This window comes from Nycticebus coucang, chromosome 3, assembly GCF_027406575.1.
Source record: "Nycticebus coucang isolate mNycCou1 chromosome 3, mNycCou1.pri, whole genome shotgun sequence".
Taxonomy (NCBI): Eukaryota; Metazoa; Chordata; class Mammalia; order Primates; family Lorisidae; genus Nycticebus; species Nycticebus coucang.
The window spans coordinates 681,138-697,722 of record NC_069782.1 but is presented as its reverse complement, the minus strand read 5'-3'; the positions used below and the strand labels follow the sequence as shown (position 1 = coordinate 697,722).

The 16,585-nt window shown below is 43.4% G+C and overlaps 1 protein-coding gene across 1 annotated transcript; it reads right to left on the bottom strand.

The window, feature by feature from the left end:
- Window positions 1-15,347: 15,347 nt before the first annotated feature.
- Window positions 15,348-15,851, bottom strand: LOC128581501 (SH3 domain-binding glutamic acid-rich-like protein 3). Its single transcript, XM_053584447.1, has one exon. The coding sequence runs from the start codon at window positions 15,849-15,851 to the stop codon at window positions 15,570-15,572; it is 282 nt and encodes a 93-aa protein (XP_053440422.1). The 3' UTR covers window positions 15,348-15,569.
- Between the last annotated feature and the right edge of the window lie 734 nt (window positions 15,852-16,585).

Sequence of the window (16,585 nt, the reverse complement as noted above, 5' to 3'; positions counted from 1 at the left end):
TTATTTCAAAATGACCTCAACAGTGGAGCGTAATTGTCATTCTTTAAGTCTAGATTCTGTGTAGTGACTTCCTTCCAAAGAAGGAAGTATGGACAGGGTGCCTCGTGAAAGGGGTAATTTTACAGTGGAGGAACTTGAGACGTGATATCTCATGCCAGTTGATTAACATTAACATCAATAATGGTAAGTTATATCAATAGCATATACTTTTGATATGATGTGAATGAGAATGGCACTTGAACTCTTAAGATTAGCCTGTATCACGAACTCCCAAGACCAGAGGTGTTGGTGTGGATTTGGAGAAAAGGGAACACTTCTACACTGCTGGTGGGAATGCAAATTAATGCATTCCTTTTGGAAAGATATATGGAGAACACTTAGAGATCTAAAAATAAACCTGCCATTCAGTCCTATAATTCCCCTATTAGGCATATACCCAGAAGACCAAAAATCACATCATAAGAAAGATATTTGTACCAAAATGTTTAATGCAGCCCTATTCATAATTGCTAAATCATGGGAAAAGCCCAAGTGCCCATCCATCCACGAATGGATTAATAAATTGTGGTATATGTACACCATGGAATATTATGCAGCCTTAAAGAAAGATGGAGACTTTACCACTTCATGTTTACATGGATGGAGCTGGAACATATTCTTCTTAGTAAAGTATCTCAAGAATGGAAGAAAAAGTATCCAGTGTACTCAGCCCTACTATGAAACTAATTTATGGCTTTCACATGAAATCTATAACCCAGTTACAACCTAAGAATAGGGGAAAGGGAGGGGAGCAGAAGGAGGGGGATTGTGGGATTACACCTGAGGTGCATTTTACAAGGGCATATGTGAAACTTAGTAAATGTGGAATGTAAATGTCTTAGCACAATAACTAAGAAAATGCCAGGAAGGCTATGCTAACCAGTGTGATGAAAATGTGTCAAACGGTCTATGAAACTAGTGTAGGGTACCCCATGACCACATTAAGGTACACAGCTATGATTTAATAAAAAAATAAAAATAAAGAGGAAATACCGGAAAGAAAGAGAATGACATAAACAGAAAATACATTGAAAATAATAAATGTATTCAGAGATGATTTATTGCCCTTTCAGTTCAACCTGGTGATAAAGAATATAATAAATGTATCCTCTGGGGAAAAAAAAAAGTTTAGAAGAGTGATGGTTAGGTATTTTGTAGAGTGCTTGTGAATTGAAATTTGTCTAATGTTTTTCTTATGATTAAACTGGGATAACGTGTTTTTGGTACGAGCCCACTATTCTTATAGCTCTGCGTGGACGAAGGCAGCACTGTGGGACCAGCTGGAGGCTGAGAGAGGGCAGAGTGGAGCCCTGGAGGGGAAGCAGTGGCCCCCAGGCAGGTGACCCGGGAGCAGTTGCATTCCCCCCTGGGGGCTGCAGCAGTGGACTCCTCGAGGACGAACATTGCTTTAGGGCACAGTTAGGGCACAGCTAGTAGTAACAGAAGAAGTAAAAAGCAACAACAGGACCCCAGGAGGGTGGGCAGCCACACCCGCACCAGTGACGGAACACCCTCTTTTCATCCTGTGCTCAGACTTGGTGGATCTGTGGGAACAGTTTAGGCAGAAAACTAACAGGTCCCTGGCTGATGCAGCATTGTGTTTATGGGATCTAGGGGTGGACGGTGTTGTCCTGGGTGCCCCAGAGATGGACAAATCAGCCTTGTCGGGACACAGCGGTCCTTGCAGCAGCACTTGCAGGGTTGCCCCCTCCCCAACACCCCTCTGCCCCGTGGCTACGGTACCCACCCCTGCTGACCTGGGTCGTAGCCGAAGTCCACACCATATAGACTGTGCTAGGGATCTCCTAGGTCCTGTGCGTTACTGACTAACCTGTTCAGAATTCTGGAACTGGGTATGCGGAATGTCACGTTTAACATGAACATCTGAGGGCTGACGATGAACACTTTATAGCTGGTATGGGGACACCGTGCTGCAGAGCTCACCCTCCACCCTATTTGGGTCCTTGATAGCAGTATTGTCATCTTATATGAGGTGATCAATACATGAAGTAACTAGCACCATAGCAGCTCTAGGGGAGGCAGAGATGATAAGGCAAGAGAAGGGGCGGCTGCTGGGGAAGCCAGTGAGGGTCATGGGCACTCAGATGTGGGTAGATACTTTGTCAGCCTGGTTTGACTGAGAAAATGACAGCAATAGCTTGCTCCAGAGCAGCAATTCCAACCCCTGAAACGGCAGAGTAAGAGAGAGGCAGAACCAGGGAAGGTAAGAGGCCAGGTGTGTAAGTCATTTGCCTACAGGATTTTCTTCTGGAAGAGGGAAAAAAGCAGAGGACACCAAACCAAGACAAAAATATAGAAGAGTCCCCCAACCAGGGTAAGATACAGACTCCTCATTTGGAGAATGGCCCTGATGTACAGCTGGCTTGTCTACAGTGAGAAGACACCATTGTGAGGATGCCATGAACCAGGTGGAAACTGGGCAGAACACAGCTGGCTGAGCTCCAGCCAGGGACTCAGCAGGGAGCTGGTGGAGAAGTCAGAGGCCGCATGGCAGGAGGAGCAGCAACAGAAGGCTCTGGAAGTCAAGGCAGCTGCCTTCAAGAAGCAGGTTATGCATCTGTAGGTGGCTCCCAAGGAGAGCAGGGAGGCCCTGCAGAAGCATCTGGGCAGGCATGGAGAGGGCCCAAGGGCGGCAGCAGCATGTGTCCAAGCTGCCAGCAAGTCAGTTCTCTGAAGTGGAGGTGAGGAGTAAATGTGAGGGGCTGAGTGGTCTCCATGGGCAACTTAAGAAGGCCAGGGAGTGGAGCTCACAGCTCAGAATCTGGTCCATCGAGGCTGTGCTAGAGGTGGATGGGGTCGGGACACCCAGGCCAGCCAAGCAGCAGTAGACCTACCTCAGGAAAGTGGAGTTCCAGATGTCGTGTCTGGAGAAAGGCCACTGAGCTCGGGGGCTGTGGAGTATTGCAGGTGAACAACAGTAAGGCGTTGGAGGCATTGGCTGTGGCCAAGCGGGCCTCCGAGGAGAAACTGTTCTCCCAGTCAAAAGAAGTCAGAGGAGTGGCGCTGCCTGACCGAGGCACAGGCTAGGGAGGCCCTGCTGGCTCTGCTTTCAGAGCTCTCTATGGCCCTACTGGCAACGGAGAGTGTCACTGCCACAGCCCCTGGACTGTCTGTACCCTACAGGCTGTTGGAGGTTGGGTACAGGACTGGACCACTGAGCCATGCAATGGCACAGCAGACACTGACCCTGGTGAGGCGGGGGAGCATGTTTACAGCAGCATGGTGCTCCGAGTCTCAGCCCCTTACAGGCAGAGCAGGAAGTATTGGGCCTATGACCTGCATGGATGCTGGGGCACAGAATGCCCAAGGAGTTGAAAGCTACCCCCTTTAAGGAGGAGTGTGCCCCAATTCCTTAGCACTAATGATGATTACTTAGATAATAGATACCTACAGAGGTTAGGGGCGGCTGCTGGGGAAGCCAGTGAGGTTGTGTTGATATACTGAGGGCTCAGGTTGCAGGCAGCCTGTGTGGTGGACAGCCTTCCTCCCACCAATAGAAAGCAGCTGGTGTGCTGAATTCTGAGCATTATGGCTAGTGGTCACTAAAGAGCCGTAGCTGCTAGTGACTTGTACAATCAGGTGGGCTGTCTTGGGGCAGAGGGGTTGACCCTGTGGATGGTCATGTGGCATCTAATGGCCGTTGTGGTTTTGTTTGCTATTGCTCATGCTGTTGTCATAGTGTGTATTGTGGTGTGTGGATACAATGCTCCACACTCCCCACAGGAGCCCCTGGGAGACTTTATTGTTTAGGTTGTGAGGTGAGAAACCCTAATGGAGTGGAGTGTGGGAAAGATTAGTCAGCTAGGTTTTCTCTCCTTAAGGCCATAAGGTGCCAGTTTGTTCTGAGTAACCATGATTAAGCTGTAGGTGCCTATTATTTAAGTAATCATCATTAGTGCTTGATTTGGAGCTGCTATTGTTCTGGCCACTATTATTGGGTTCTGAGACTTCCTGCCTGTGGGGACTTCTTGCTGCCAGCTTGTTGAGGTGAACTTCCTATGGGGGGAAGCTGCTTATGCCAGCTCGCCTGCCCCCACAAGCTAGATGAAGGCGGATGTCCCCATGCCTGCTCACTGGCCACCAAGAGCTAAATAAGGGGCCTGTCACAGCTACCTGGGGCTTCTCAGTTTTTCTCTGGTCTGTCTGAATCCAGTGTGAACCTCCTTAGCCTCAACCTCTGGCACTTCACTACGTGTAACATATTGCATGTTTTTGGACATTTGTGTTTTTAGGTGTGTGCCACTACAAGTCATTCTTCCTTTTTTCCACTTTGCATTTTTATCTATGTCAAGTAATGGAAAAAGACAGCTCTACCTATTTGTTCTTTTTCTATTATTATCACTTGAAATTGTATGTTTAGAAAGTTCTGAAAAATAAGAATCCCAGCTATCTTAAGTTGTCCTTTCAGTATGTAGTGAAGTGCACTCTTTTCTTTCTTTTTGAACTCATGGTCCTGAACAGGCATCCTCAAAACTTTTTAAACAAGGGGCCAATTCACTGTCCCTCAGACCATTGGAGGGCCAGACTATAGTTTAAAAAAATCAAACTATGAACAAATTCCTATGCACACTGCACATATCTTATTTTGAGGTAAAAAAACAAAACAGGAACAAATACAATCACACCACCTCATGTGGCCCGTGGGGACCAGTTTGAGGACCCCTGGTCCTGAAGGTGTACTTGGGGTCCTGGCAGATTGCCCCTTCCCCATTGGTCAGAATTACACAGCTGCCTCCTCTTAAGGTTATCGATGTTTTTTTCCCAATTCCTCCTATAGGAGAATTCACAGTGGTAATTTCCTGGTTGCTTTCTTTAACCTCCGGAATGATGAAATTCTCCTTGAGAGAAGCCAGAAACATGCCAGTGGTGAAGGCCACAGTGTCCAGATGCACTACTGCCTGTATAAGTGACTTGTAGCCTGGAACAGCTTGCTTTGCTGGTTTGAGTTTCATCTGTAAATTACTTGCTTTGAAGGACAGCTTGAGTGCAAGTGCACATGGTCCTGAGATTCCATGCCTGTAGTGTAGCCTGGGTACTAGGGGATTTTCCTGTATCTCATTAGATGGATCATAGACTGAAGACAGTGTTGCTTTGGTTCTCGAGCTGTCACTGGGTGGCTGAGGGCCTGCCTGAGCCCTGACCATCTATTGGGGCCATGTTTGTAGAAACACTCCCAAGTCTTCTGAGGCTGCTGCTGGTGATGTGATAGAAGTAGATAATAGTAAGAAGTGCACGTTAGTGGCTCCCCAAGTGCTGACATAGGAGTAGCAATTTATGCTGCACCCTAACCTGTCAGCCACTCAGGTCTATACATGCACTGTCAGTACTACTCAGGCTCTAAAGTCAGGGCTTTCCCCACCATGGCCACCACCTATACCCCTCAGAAGAATCTGGGCCACCTCCCTCCGAACATGCCACTGCCTGGCAGTGTCTCCCTGTCTCAAATCTGGCCCATTCAGCTCCTGTCTCTCCCTGATTGATACTTGTGTCCTCTCCTTTCTCTGTCAGGGCTTAGTGTGGTTACTCTAACCTTTTTTTTTACCCATCTCAGGTGACACTAAGCTGAAAACCGTACAAGGTGTTGTGACAAGGTACTGCAGTGATTATGGCATGATTGATGATTTGATCTACTTCTCCAGTGAAGCTGTGACTAGCAAAGTGCTTCTGAATGTTGGACAGGAAGTTATTGCAGTTGTAGAAGAAAATAAAGTATCAAATGGACTGAAAGCGATCAGGGTAAGTGTTCATTTGGGAACAACCTATCCTCACCATGGGGCTTCATGGTGCTTTCCTCATATTTAGTTAACCTCTCAGACATGACTTGAACAAGAGGGAGTGAGTGAATGTACCTTTGAGGGGGTGCTTTTGTGTGTGTGTTTGAGACAGGGTTTCTCTGTTGCCCAGGATACAGTACAATGGCATCATCATCAGCTCACAGCAGCCTCAAATTTCCAGGCTCAAGTGATCCTCCTGCTTCTCTAGTAACTGGGACTGCAGTCATGTGCCACTACACCCAGCTAATTTTTTTTTCCTTTCTTTTTTTAGAAATGGTGGTCTTGCCTATATTGCACAGGCTCATTCTGAACTCTTGGCCTCAAGCAGTCTTCCAGCCTCCGCCTCCGAAAGGGCTAGGCGTGAACCAGCTCTCCTAATCTTTTTTTTTTTTTTTTTAAGAGACAGAGTCTCGGGGTGGCACCTGTGGCTCAGTGAGTAGGGCGCCAGCCCCATATACCAAGGGTCGCAGATTTAAACCCACCCCAGCCAAACTGCAACAACAACAACAAAAAATAGACAGGCATTGTGGCGGCGCCTGTAGTCCCAGCTACTCAGGAGGCTGAGGCAAGAGAATCGCCTAAACCCAGGAGTTAGGGGTTGCTGTGAGCTGTGTGATGCCACCGCTTTTTTTCTCTTTTAGAGACTGAGTCTCACTTTGTCGCCTTTAGTAGAGTGCTATGGCATCACAACTCACAGCAACCTCCAGCTTTTAGGCTTAGGCGATTCTCCTGCCTCAGCCTCTGGAGTAGCTGGAACTACAGGCGCCTGCCAGAAGGCCAGGCTATTTTTTTGTTGCGATTTGGCAGGGGCCGGGTTCGAACCCACCAACCTCAGTATATGGGGCTGGCGCCCTACCCACTGAGCCACAGGCACCACCCCAGCTCTCCTAATCTTTACCGTGTAATGATTACTGTTGTAAAAAATAAGCATTGATCATTGTAAATCATTCAAACAATGCAGAAATTTATAATTCAGAAAGTGAAGTTATCTATTCTTCTAGTGTTTTAAAAATTGTTAAAGGTGATTGTTACCGCACCATTTGTTATCCGATTAGCAAAGATAATCCGTGATTCTGTTATTCAGCAACTTCCTTTTCTTGTAGATGTGCTAGGTCTAAAAGTATACAGGTTTAACAATTTAGTGGTTTATCATCAAATTAACATCTAGTAATGTACTAATTTACACTCTTGGGAGCAGAATTTGACTAGCTTTAGCCCATTGTTGACAATGATGTGAATATTACTCATCTTTGAAATCCTTGCCAATCTAGTAAGTGAAAATAATTTTAATTCTCACTGAAACCTTAAAGTGTTGTATCCAAATGCAAGTAGAATTGTAAATAATTACTTCAGCACACTGAGTCCAGTTGAGTTTTAGGGTCCTTTATTAGCCGGCCAAGAAAAGCAGGGGAGCAGGGTTTTTAACTTGTGCTTTCAGTTAGGGGAGGGGGTTTCTAAGAGCAAAGCTGTTACAGAAGCAACACTTGCCAGATTAAAGTCTATAGGGAGGGGTAAGTGGGCACAAAAAAAGCCTTTATGAAAAGTAGGTGTTGCTCCAAACTGGGAATTTTCAAGGTCTTGCAACTCTAAACTTATCTTTCTGTTCCTGGAGGGTGTATGTGCTCAGGGACCTGTTAACAGTGTATGAGGGGAGGGGCAGTGGGGGCTACAAAGTTTTGAACCATGTATAAGATGGAGTCTGCCGGTACAGAACAGTAGGTCAGGCTCCACAAAAGTGCGTTAACTTGAAATGAGGTTACACTGATTGCGTTTGTTAGGTAAGGTCCCTTTTATAATTGTTTTGTCCCCAAAAGATGTGTCACACTCTGAGACCCCACCCGCCTCCCTCCTTCCCTCTCTGCTTTTCCCTTCCCCCACCCCCACCACGTACTAGGATTCATGCTTCTCCATTCTTTTGATGATTTACTAAGAATAATGTGTTCCACTTCTATCCAGGTTAATACAAAGGATGTAAAGTCTCCATCTTTTTTAATGGCTGAATGGTATTCAGTGTTATACATATACCACAGCTTGTTAATCCATTCCTGGGTTGGTGGCCATTTAGGTTGTTTTCACATTTTGGTGATTGTAAATTGAGCTGTGATAAACAGTCTAGTGAAAGTGTCTTTATGGTAAGGATTTTTTACCTTCTGGGTAGATGCCTAGTAATGGGATTGCAGGATCAAATGGGAAAGTCTAGCTTGAGTTCTTTGAGGGTTCTCCATACTTCTTTCCAAAAAGGTTGTATTAGTTTGCAGTCCCACCAGCAGTGTAAAGGTATTCCTTTCTCTCCACGTCCACGCCAGCATCTGCAGTTTTGAGATTTTGTGATATGGGCCATTCTTGCTGAGGTTAGATGATATCTCAGCGTGGTTTTGATTTGCATTTCTCTAATAATTAGGGACGATGAGCCTTTTTTCATGTTTGCTAGCCTTTGGCCTGTCTTCTTTAGAGAAAGTTCTATTTATCTCTCTTGCCCATTCATATATGGGATTGTTAGCTTTTTTCATGTGGATTAATTTGAGTTCTGTGTAGATCCTAGTTATCAAGCTTTTGTCCGATTCAAAATATGCAAATATCCTTTCCCATTGTGTAGGTTGTCTTTTGCTTTATTTGTCTCCTTAGCTACAGAAGCTTTTCTGTTTAAGTCCCATTTTTAAATTTTTGTTGTTGCAGTTGCCACGGAAGTCTTCTTCATGAAGTCTTTCCCTAGGCTGATATCTTCCAGTGTTTTTCCTATGCTTTCTTTGAGGATTTTTATCGTTTCATGACTTAAATTTAAGTCTTATCCATCTTGAATCCATTTTTGTGAGTGGAGAAAGGTACAAGTCCAGCTTCAGTCTTTTACAAGTGGATATCCAGTTCTCCCAGCACCATTTATTGAATAGGGATTTTTTTCCCCCAGTGTATGTTCTTGTTTGGTTTATCGAAGATCAGCTGGCTGTGAGATACTAATTTCCTTTCCTGGTTTTCTATTTTATTCCAAATGTCTGCGTCTCTATTTTTGTGCCAGTACCATGCTGTTTTGACTACTATGGCCTTGTAGTACAGCCTAAAATCTAGTATGCTGATGCTCCCGGTTTTATTTTTATTACTAAGAACTGTCTTAACCAGGTGTCCTCAAACTTTTTAAACAGGGGGCCAGTTCACTGTCCCTCAGACCGTTGGAGGGCCGGACTATAGTTTAAAAAAAAAAAAACTATGAACAAATTCCTATGCACATATATTATTTTGAAGTAAAAAAACAAAACAGGAAGAAATATAATCACACCGCCTCATGTGGCCCGTGGGCCGCAGTTTGAGGACCTCTGGTCTTAGTTATACGGATTTTTTTTTCTGGTTCCATGCAAAACAAAGAATAATTTTTTCCAACTCTTGGAAGTACGATGTTGGTATTTTAATAGGGATGGCATTGAATCTGTAGATTGCTTTAGGAAGTACAGACTTTTTTTTTTTTTTGAGACAGAGTCTTATGATGTCACCCTCGGTAGAGTGCAGTGGCATCACAGCTCATAGCAACCTCAAACTCTTGGGCTTAAGCGATTCTCTTGCCTCAGCCTCCCAAGTAGCTGGGACTACAGGTGCCTACCACAACGCCGGGCTATTTTCTTGTCATTGTTGTTTAGCTGGCCTGGGCTGGGTTCAGACCCACCAGTCTTGGTGCATGTGGCTGGTGCCATAACCACTGTGCTATGGATGCCAAGCTGGGTAGTATAGCCATTTTAACAATGTTGATTCTTCCCAGCCATGAGCATGGTATGTTCTTCCATTTGTTAATATCCTCTGCGATTTCTTTTGTTAGGGTTTCATAATTTACTTTATAGAGGTCCTTCACCTCTTTTGTTAGGTATATTCCTAGGTATTTCATTTTCTTTGAAGCTGTGGTGGAGGGAGTTGTGTCCTTAATTAGCCTCTCATCTTGGCTGTCATTGGCATATACAAAGGCTACTGACTTGTGGACGTTGATTTTATATCCTGAGACATTACTATATGTTTTGATGACTTCCAGGAGTCTTGTGGTTGAGTCTTTAGGGTTCTCTAAGTATAAGATCATATCGTCATCAAAGAGGGAGAGTTTGACCTCCTCTGCACCCATTTGGATGCCCTTTATTTCCTTCTCTTGCCTGATTGTATTGGTGGCTAGAACTTCCAGCACTATGTTAAATAGTAATGGCGATAAGAGGGCAACCTTGTCTGGTTCCAGTTATAAGTGGAAAAGCTCTCAACTTTACTTCATTCAGTAAAATATTAGCTATGAGTTTGGCATAGATAGCTTCAATCAGTTTAAGAAATGTGCTTGGGTGGTGCCTGTGGCTCAAAGGAGTAGGGCACCGGCCCCATATACTGGAGGTGGCGGGTTCAAACCCGGCCTTAGCCAAAAACTGCAAAAAAAAAAAAAAAAAAAAAATTAAAAAAATTAAAAATTAAAAAAAAAAGTAAATAATAAAAGAAATGTGCCACCTATGCCTATACTCTTCAGTGTTCTAATTAGAAAAGGATGCTAGATTTTGTTGAATGCTTTTTCTGCGTCTATTGAGAGGATCATATGGTCTTTGTTTTTGCTTCTTTTGATATGGTGAATAATGTTTATGGGTTTTTTTTTTTTTTTTTGAAACAAAGTCTCACTTTGTCACCCTCGGTAGAGTGCCGTGGCGTCACAGCTCACAGCAACCTCCAGCTCTTGGGCTTAGGCAAGTCTCTTTCCTCAGCCTCCCAAGTAGCTGGGACTGCAGGTGCCCGCCTCAACACCTGGCTATTTTGTTGTTGTTGTTGTTGCAGTTTGGCCAGGGCCAGGTTCAAACCCGCCACCCTCAGTGTATGGGGCTGGCACCCTACTCACTGAGCCACAGGCGCCACCATGTTTATGGACTTGTATATGTAAAACCAGCCTTTCATCCCTGGGATGAAACCTCCTTGATCACAATGTATGACTTTTTTGATGATAAGCCGTAATCTATTGGCTAGGATTTTGTTGAGAATGTTTGCATCTATATTCCTTACTGAAACTGGTCTGAAGTTCTCCTTTTTTGTTGGGTCTTTTCCTGGTTTTGGTATCAGGGTGATGTTTGCTTCATAGAACATATTGGGAAAGATTCCTCCCTCCTCAGTTTTTTGTAATGATTTCTGAAGTATGAGAATAAGCTCTTCTTTAAAGGGTTGATAGAATTCTGGTGTGAAGCCATCTGGGCTAGGGCATTTTTTTGTTGGGAGATTTTTTATTGTTTCTTTGATCTCAGTTCTTGGAATCAGTCTGTTCAGGAAATCTGTTTCTTCTTGGCTAAGTCTAGGGAGAGGGTGTGATTCCAAATATTGATCTGTTTTCTTGACATTGTCAATTTTTGGGTAGAGAGTTTCTTGTAGTATTCAGAGATAGTCACTTGTATCTCTGTGGCATCAGTTGTTATTTCCCCTTTTATCATTTCTGATTGAGGTTATTAGAGATTTTACTTTTCTATTTCTAGTTAGTCTGGCCAAAGGTTTATTTTATTTATTTTTTCGAAAAAACAGCTTCTTGTTTTATTAATTTTCTGAATAATTCTTTTGTTTTCAATTTCATTAATGTCTGATTTAAGTTTGGATATTTATTTTTAGGCTTAGATTGTTGTTCTTTTTCCAATTCCATAAGATGGCTTTTGAGTTTGTTGCATTCTCTTTCTGGTTTTGGATAAAAGCAGTGGTTCTCAACATTCCTAATGCCGTGGCCCTTCCTGTGGGTCACAACCCACAGGTTGAGAATTGCTGATCTAAAGCGATAAATTTTCCTCTCAGGACTGCTTTTGCTGTGTCCCACAGGTTTTGGTAGCTTGTATCTTCATTGTTGTTACTGCTCAAGGAAGTTAATGATTTCCTCTTTTATTTCTTCCTGCACCCAACTGTCATTCAGCATAAGGTTGTTTAATTTCCATGCCTTTGTGTGGGGTTGAACGTTTTTGTTGGAGTTGAGTTCAACCTTTAATGCCTATGGTCTAAGAAGATGCAAGGTAAAATTTCAGTTCTTTTGATTCTGTTGAGATTTGTTTTCTGTACTAGGATATGATCAATTTTGGAGAATGTTCCATGGGCCAATGAGAAGAATGTATATCCTTTATCTTTGGGATGGAATGTTCTATATATGTCTATCAAGCATAGTTGTTCTAGGGTCTCGTTTAAGTCCCTTATATCTTTGTTTAATTTCTGTTTAAAGGATCTCTCCAGCTCTGTAAGAGGAGTGTTAAAGTCCCCTGTTAATATGATGTTATAGAATATCATATTGCTCTAATTAAGGTCTTTTTTAAGAATCTGGGAGTATTTAAGTTGTGTGCATAAATATTTAGAATTAAATGTCTTGTATTTTTCCCTTGACCAATATAAAGTGACCATCTTTGTCTTTTTTGACTTTAGTTGCTTTAAATCCACATGTATCCAAAAACAAGATTGCAACCCCTCTTTTCGTCTGAATTCTGTGCGCCTGAAAAATTGTCTTCTAATCCTTAACTCTTGAGTTTTGTCTCTTGAGGCTAGGTGTGTTTCCTGCAGACAGAAAATGGATGGCTTGTGTTTTTTAATCCAGTCAGCCAATCTATGTCTCTTCAGTGGGGAATTCAAGCCATTAACATTTATTGAGATCATTGATAAGTGTGGTAGTGTTCTATTCATCTTATTTTGTGAAAGTTCATTGCTTAGTTTTATCTTTTACATCATTGTGGAAGCTAGGTTCTGTCCTTTAATTTCTGGGTGCTTACTTTGCTGGTGGTCCATTGTGATGGTCAGTGTGTAGAACAGGTTGAAGTATTTCCTGTAGAGCTGGTCTTTTTGTGACAAATTTCCTCAATGTTTGCATATCAGTAATAGATTTGATTTCTCTGTCAATTTTAAAGCTTAGCTTAGCAGTATATAGAATTCTGGGCTGGAAATTGTTCTGTTTAAGTAGATTAAAGGTAGATGACCATTGTCTTCTGGCTTGGAAAGTTTCATTAGCGAAGTCTGCAGTCACTCTGATGGGTTTGCCCCTGTAGGTCAACTGGCACTTACTCCTGGCAGCTTGCAGAATCTTTTGTTTTGTCTTGACTTTGGACAGGTTCATCACAATGTGTCTTGGAGAAGCTCTGTTAGAGTTGAGGCGACCTGGGGTCCGATACCCCTCTTGAAAGGAGTGTGTGTGAATCTTTAGTGATATTTGGGAAATTTTTATTTATAATATTCTTTTGTATGGCTTCCATTCCTCTAGGGCATTCTTCTTCCCCTTCTGGGATACCTATAACTCCTATATTTGAATGCTTCATAAAGTCCCATAATTCTGTCAGTGGACGTTCTGCTTTCTCTCTCTTCTTTTCTGCCTTTTTAACTATCTGAGATATCTCAAGAGCTTTGTCCTCTACCTCTGAGATTCTTTTCTTCTGCATGGTCTAATCTGTTGTTGATATTTTATTGCATCTTTAAGTTCCCTAATTGCTTCAGTTCCTTCAGCTCTGCTATATCCATTATATATTCTTCATATCATTCATCTCTTACTTGATTCTGTTTTTGGATTTCCTTTTGGTTATTTTCCACTTTATCAAAAGTTTCCTTCATTGTTTTTTGGTTATTTTCCACTTTCTCAGCAATTTCCTTCATTGCTTTCATCATATGTATTTCAAATTCCCCTTCTGTCATTTCTAACATTTCCTTACAGGTGGAATCCTCTGCAGTAGCTACCTCATGGTCCCTTGGGGGGATTGCTCTGGAGTGGTTTTTCATGTTGCCAGGATTTTTCTGCTGATCCTTCCTCATGAGTGTTTTCTTTTATCTGTTCCCTTGCCCTAATTTTCTTTTCACTTCCTTTTGCTCTTCAAGTTACCATGCCTCTGGCCTAAGGTTTCAGTGAGTCCTTTTGGTATAGGACCAAAAGGATGAGAAGATTGAAGAGCAAGAAGGGAAAAAAGATTTTAAAAAAAGAAAAAGGAGAGGGGGTGAGTAAAAGGGAATATTGACAAAAAGAAGAGAGGCACAGAAAGAGGGAGGCAGGAGTAATAAAGGTATACAGTAGGGTACTTTGACCCAACCTTAAAAACCCCCAACCTCTCGGGGTGCCGGGTTGTGTGGTTCCTTTGAGATCAGTAGTTCTTTGTCAGCCTGAGCAGACACAGTACCCTACCTCCACCAAATAGAGAGGAAAGACAAAAATACTATAAATCAAACCAAAACAAACAAACAGAAAATCTTATGGGATAAAATTGGGGGAAAAACCAAATAATAGGGGCAGAAACACTAGCAAAAATGAAGTTCTTATTATTAAAGAAGGCAACAATGGAAAATTATTGCATTAAACTAGAAAAATGAAGAAAAAAAATAAAAATCTAGAGAGAAAACGTTGAAATAAAAACTAAAGCAGTATTATATGTATCTGGCTGAATATTGTCTGGGCAGCAGGTGATCTTCTGGGGTATGAAATGTTAAGCACAATGCTGATACATTGTATGAGATGGAGACTGGAGGCCTCTGCTGACTTCTCAACCCCACAGGGTTGAAAGCCTAAATCTCTTCCAGCCTGCTTAAAAGACACTTTAAACCATTAACCTTGGCTGAGTAGAAGGTTCCAGAAACACTAGCAAAGATGAAGTTTTTAAAGATGATGATCACTTGCCACTGGGATCTCTCCTGAAGTGGCTGCCTGCTTATCCAGTGCACCAAAACTGGTCTCACTGTATGCCCCTGATGGCCAAAACTGCAAGGCAGCCCTCCTACTGCCAAACACTGAAAGCTCTACTCTTCCCCAGTATGTCAGTCCCAGCCTTTGGCACTGCTCAGTCACTAGATCACTTGCCCAAGGTCTCCCAGCCCGAGCCTCACTCTGCAACCCTGAGGGTGGAGCCTGCAGGGGCAGTTCTCCCACAATGGCTGTGCACCCTGCCCGTAGCTGAACAATATTAGCTCCGTTCTGGCTCAGCAACTGAGTCCGGGGCCCTAGACAACGCTTAAAGTCATCCACGCTCTCACCCAAGTTCTCCCAAGTAGTTCAGCTGAATGCCTGAGTCCAAAAAAATATATATATATACATACCAAAACAACCCACAGGGAAGGCCTTCCCTGTTTGCAATCTTGCTGCTGTTGAAGTTACAGCTGTGGCAACCATGGCCTCATACTGAACAATCGCAACCACTTGCCTCTTCTCCACTGCTTTTGTCCTCCCGGGGTCTAGAAGCCTCTTGCTGTCTCCCTGCATCCCCAAAAGGATGTTTCTGGGCCGAGCCCACAAGTCAGAGATGCCTGGAGTCTTCTCTCCCCAATCTCACCATGCCTGGTTGCAAAGAAGCTGTTACTTGGTTGCCATGTTGCTCCCTCCTGCTTTTTTCTTTCTTTCTTTTTTTTTTTTTTTTGCCAGTGGAATGGGCATTTAATCATCTCTAGGGTGCTCCTGTTGGGGGGTGTTGCGGGGCCTTTGGCGGAGCTCTGGCTGATGGAACCAACAGTGGTGCCCATCACCTAGTGCCAGGCAGAGTGGCACTCCCAAGGCCTGGCTGGGAACAGCTAGCATTTGGGGCTGTTATTAAGACAATTTCTGAGACTAAGTGGATAAGGAATGTTGCCTTTGAATGGAGAAGAGGAGGCTACAGTTAGAGAGTGGAGAAGGGGCCTGGGTTGCAGGGAAGGGACTCTGAGGTCAGAAAGTTAGGAATGGCAGAGAGTTGGTCATAAGGTCATTCATGGCCAAGTGAGGGCTGTGGGGAGAACATGGTGACATGGGAGTCCAGTGGGGAATCTGCAGGGTGGCCTGATTCAGGCCAGCTTCAGGAACTCTTGCAGCGTGTTTTGTTCCACAGCCTCCACGAAGAGTTCATAGTCCCCACAGTACTGGTCCCCATTGACAATCTGGGGTGGGGTGGCCTTGGGGTTGCCTGCCAAGGCTCGCATCTTGTCCCGCAGGGTGTTGTCCTGGGAGATGTCCACTAGTTGGTATTGAATGTGCTTCCCATCCAGGATGCGGGTCACCTCGCTCTGCTGGGACTTGATTTCACGGGAGCCGGTGACAGAAGTGCTGTAGACGTGGAGGCCGCTCATGCCGCAGGCAGACGGACATGAGGAGGAGCAGTCCTCCCTCCTGCTTTTTAAGGAAAATTATTGTATAAAAGTATTACAGATATTTTCCCTAAGATCATCTTTTGACTTTGCTTTATGGATTTCATTTTACATAGTTAAATGTATCTTTTCCATATAGCTTTAAGACTCTTCAGAATCTTTAGAAACTCCACTTCTTACTGTAAATGTTCTCTCAGATTTTCCTCTGAAAAGCATTTGTTAACATTTGAATATTTAATCTTTCTGGAATTTATTTTGATGCATAGGGAAAGATCTAGGCATTCTTTTCTAATAGGTAGCCAATCGTCCAGCTGAGTTACGTTTTCAGTTCTGGTTTGGAAGTTTCCTTGATCATACACTAGAATTTATCATACACCTGAACCCCACATGCATGTAGCTGTCAGTCCTGGTGCTTGTCCTACCAACCAGTATCATGGTTGCAGTTATAAGCATGTTTCCTTTCCTGCTCTTATCTGTGGGTGGAATTTATTGATGAATTGTAGAGTGTTATTTTTCCACCTCCACTCAGATATGCCTTGGATGGTGCTGGATTTATGGATGGCCTCTTGGGTAATTGATATTTGAATCATACACAGTCTTTGCAACCATACCTTATGTCTGTCCATTTACTTAAACTTTCCTTTATAGTTTTCAGTTCAATACTTTTCTTCACTTAGGTTCTGCAAATTTCTTAAGTTTAGTTCCAATTTTTATGT

What these genes read in the sequence shown, in the direction of transcription:
- LOC128581501 (XM_053584447.1), bottom strand. Translation starts at nt 15,851, where the DNA reads ATGAGCGGCCTCCACGTCTACAGCACTTCTGTCACCGGCTCCCGTGAA.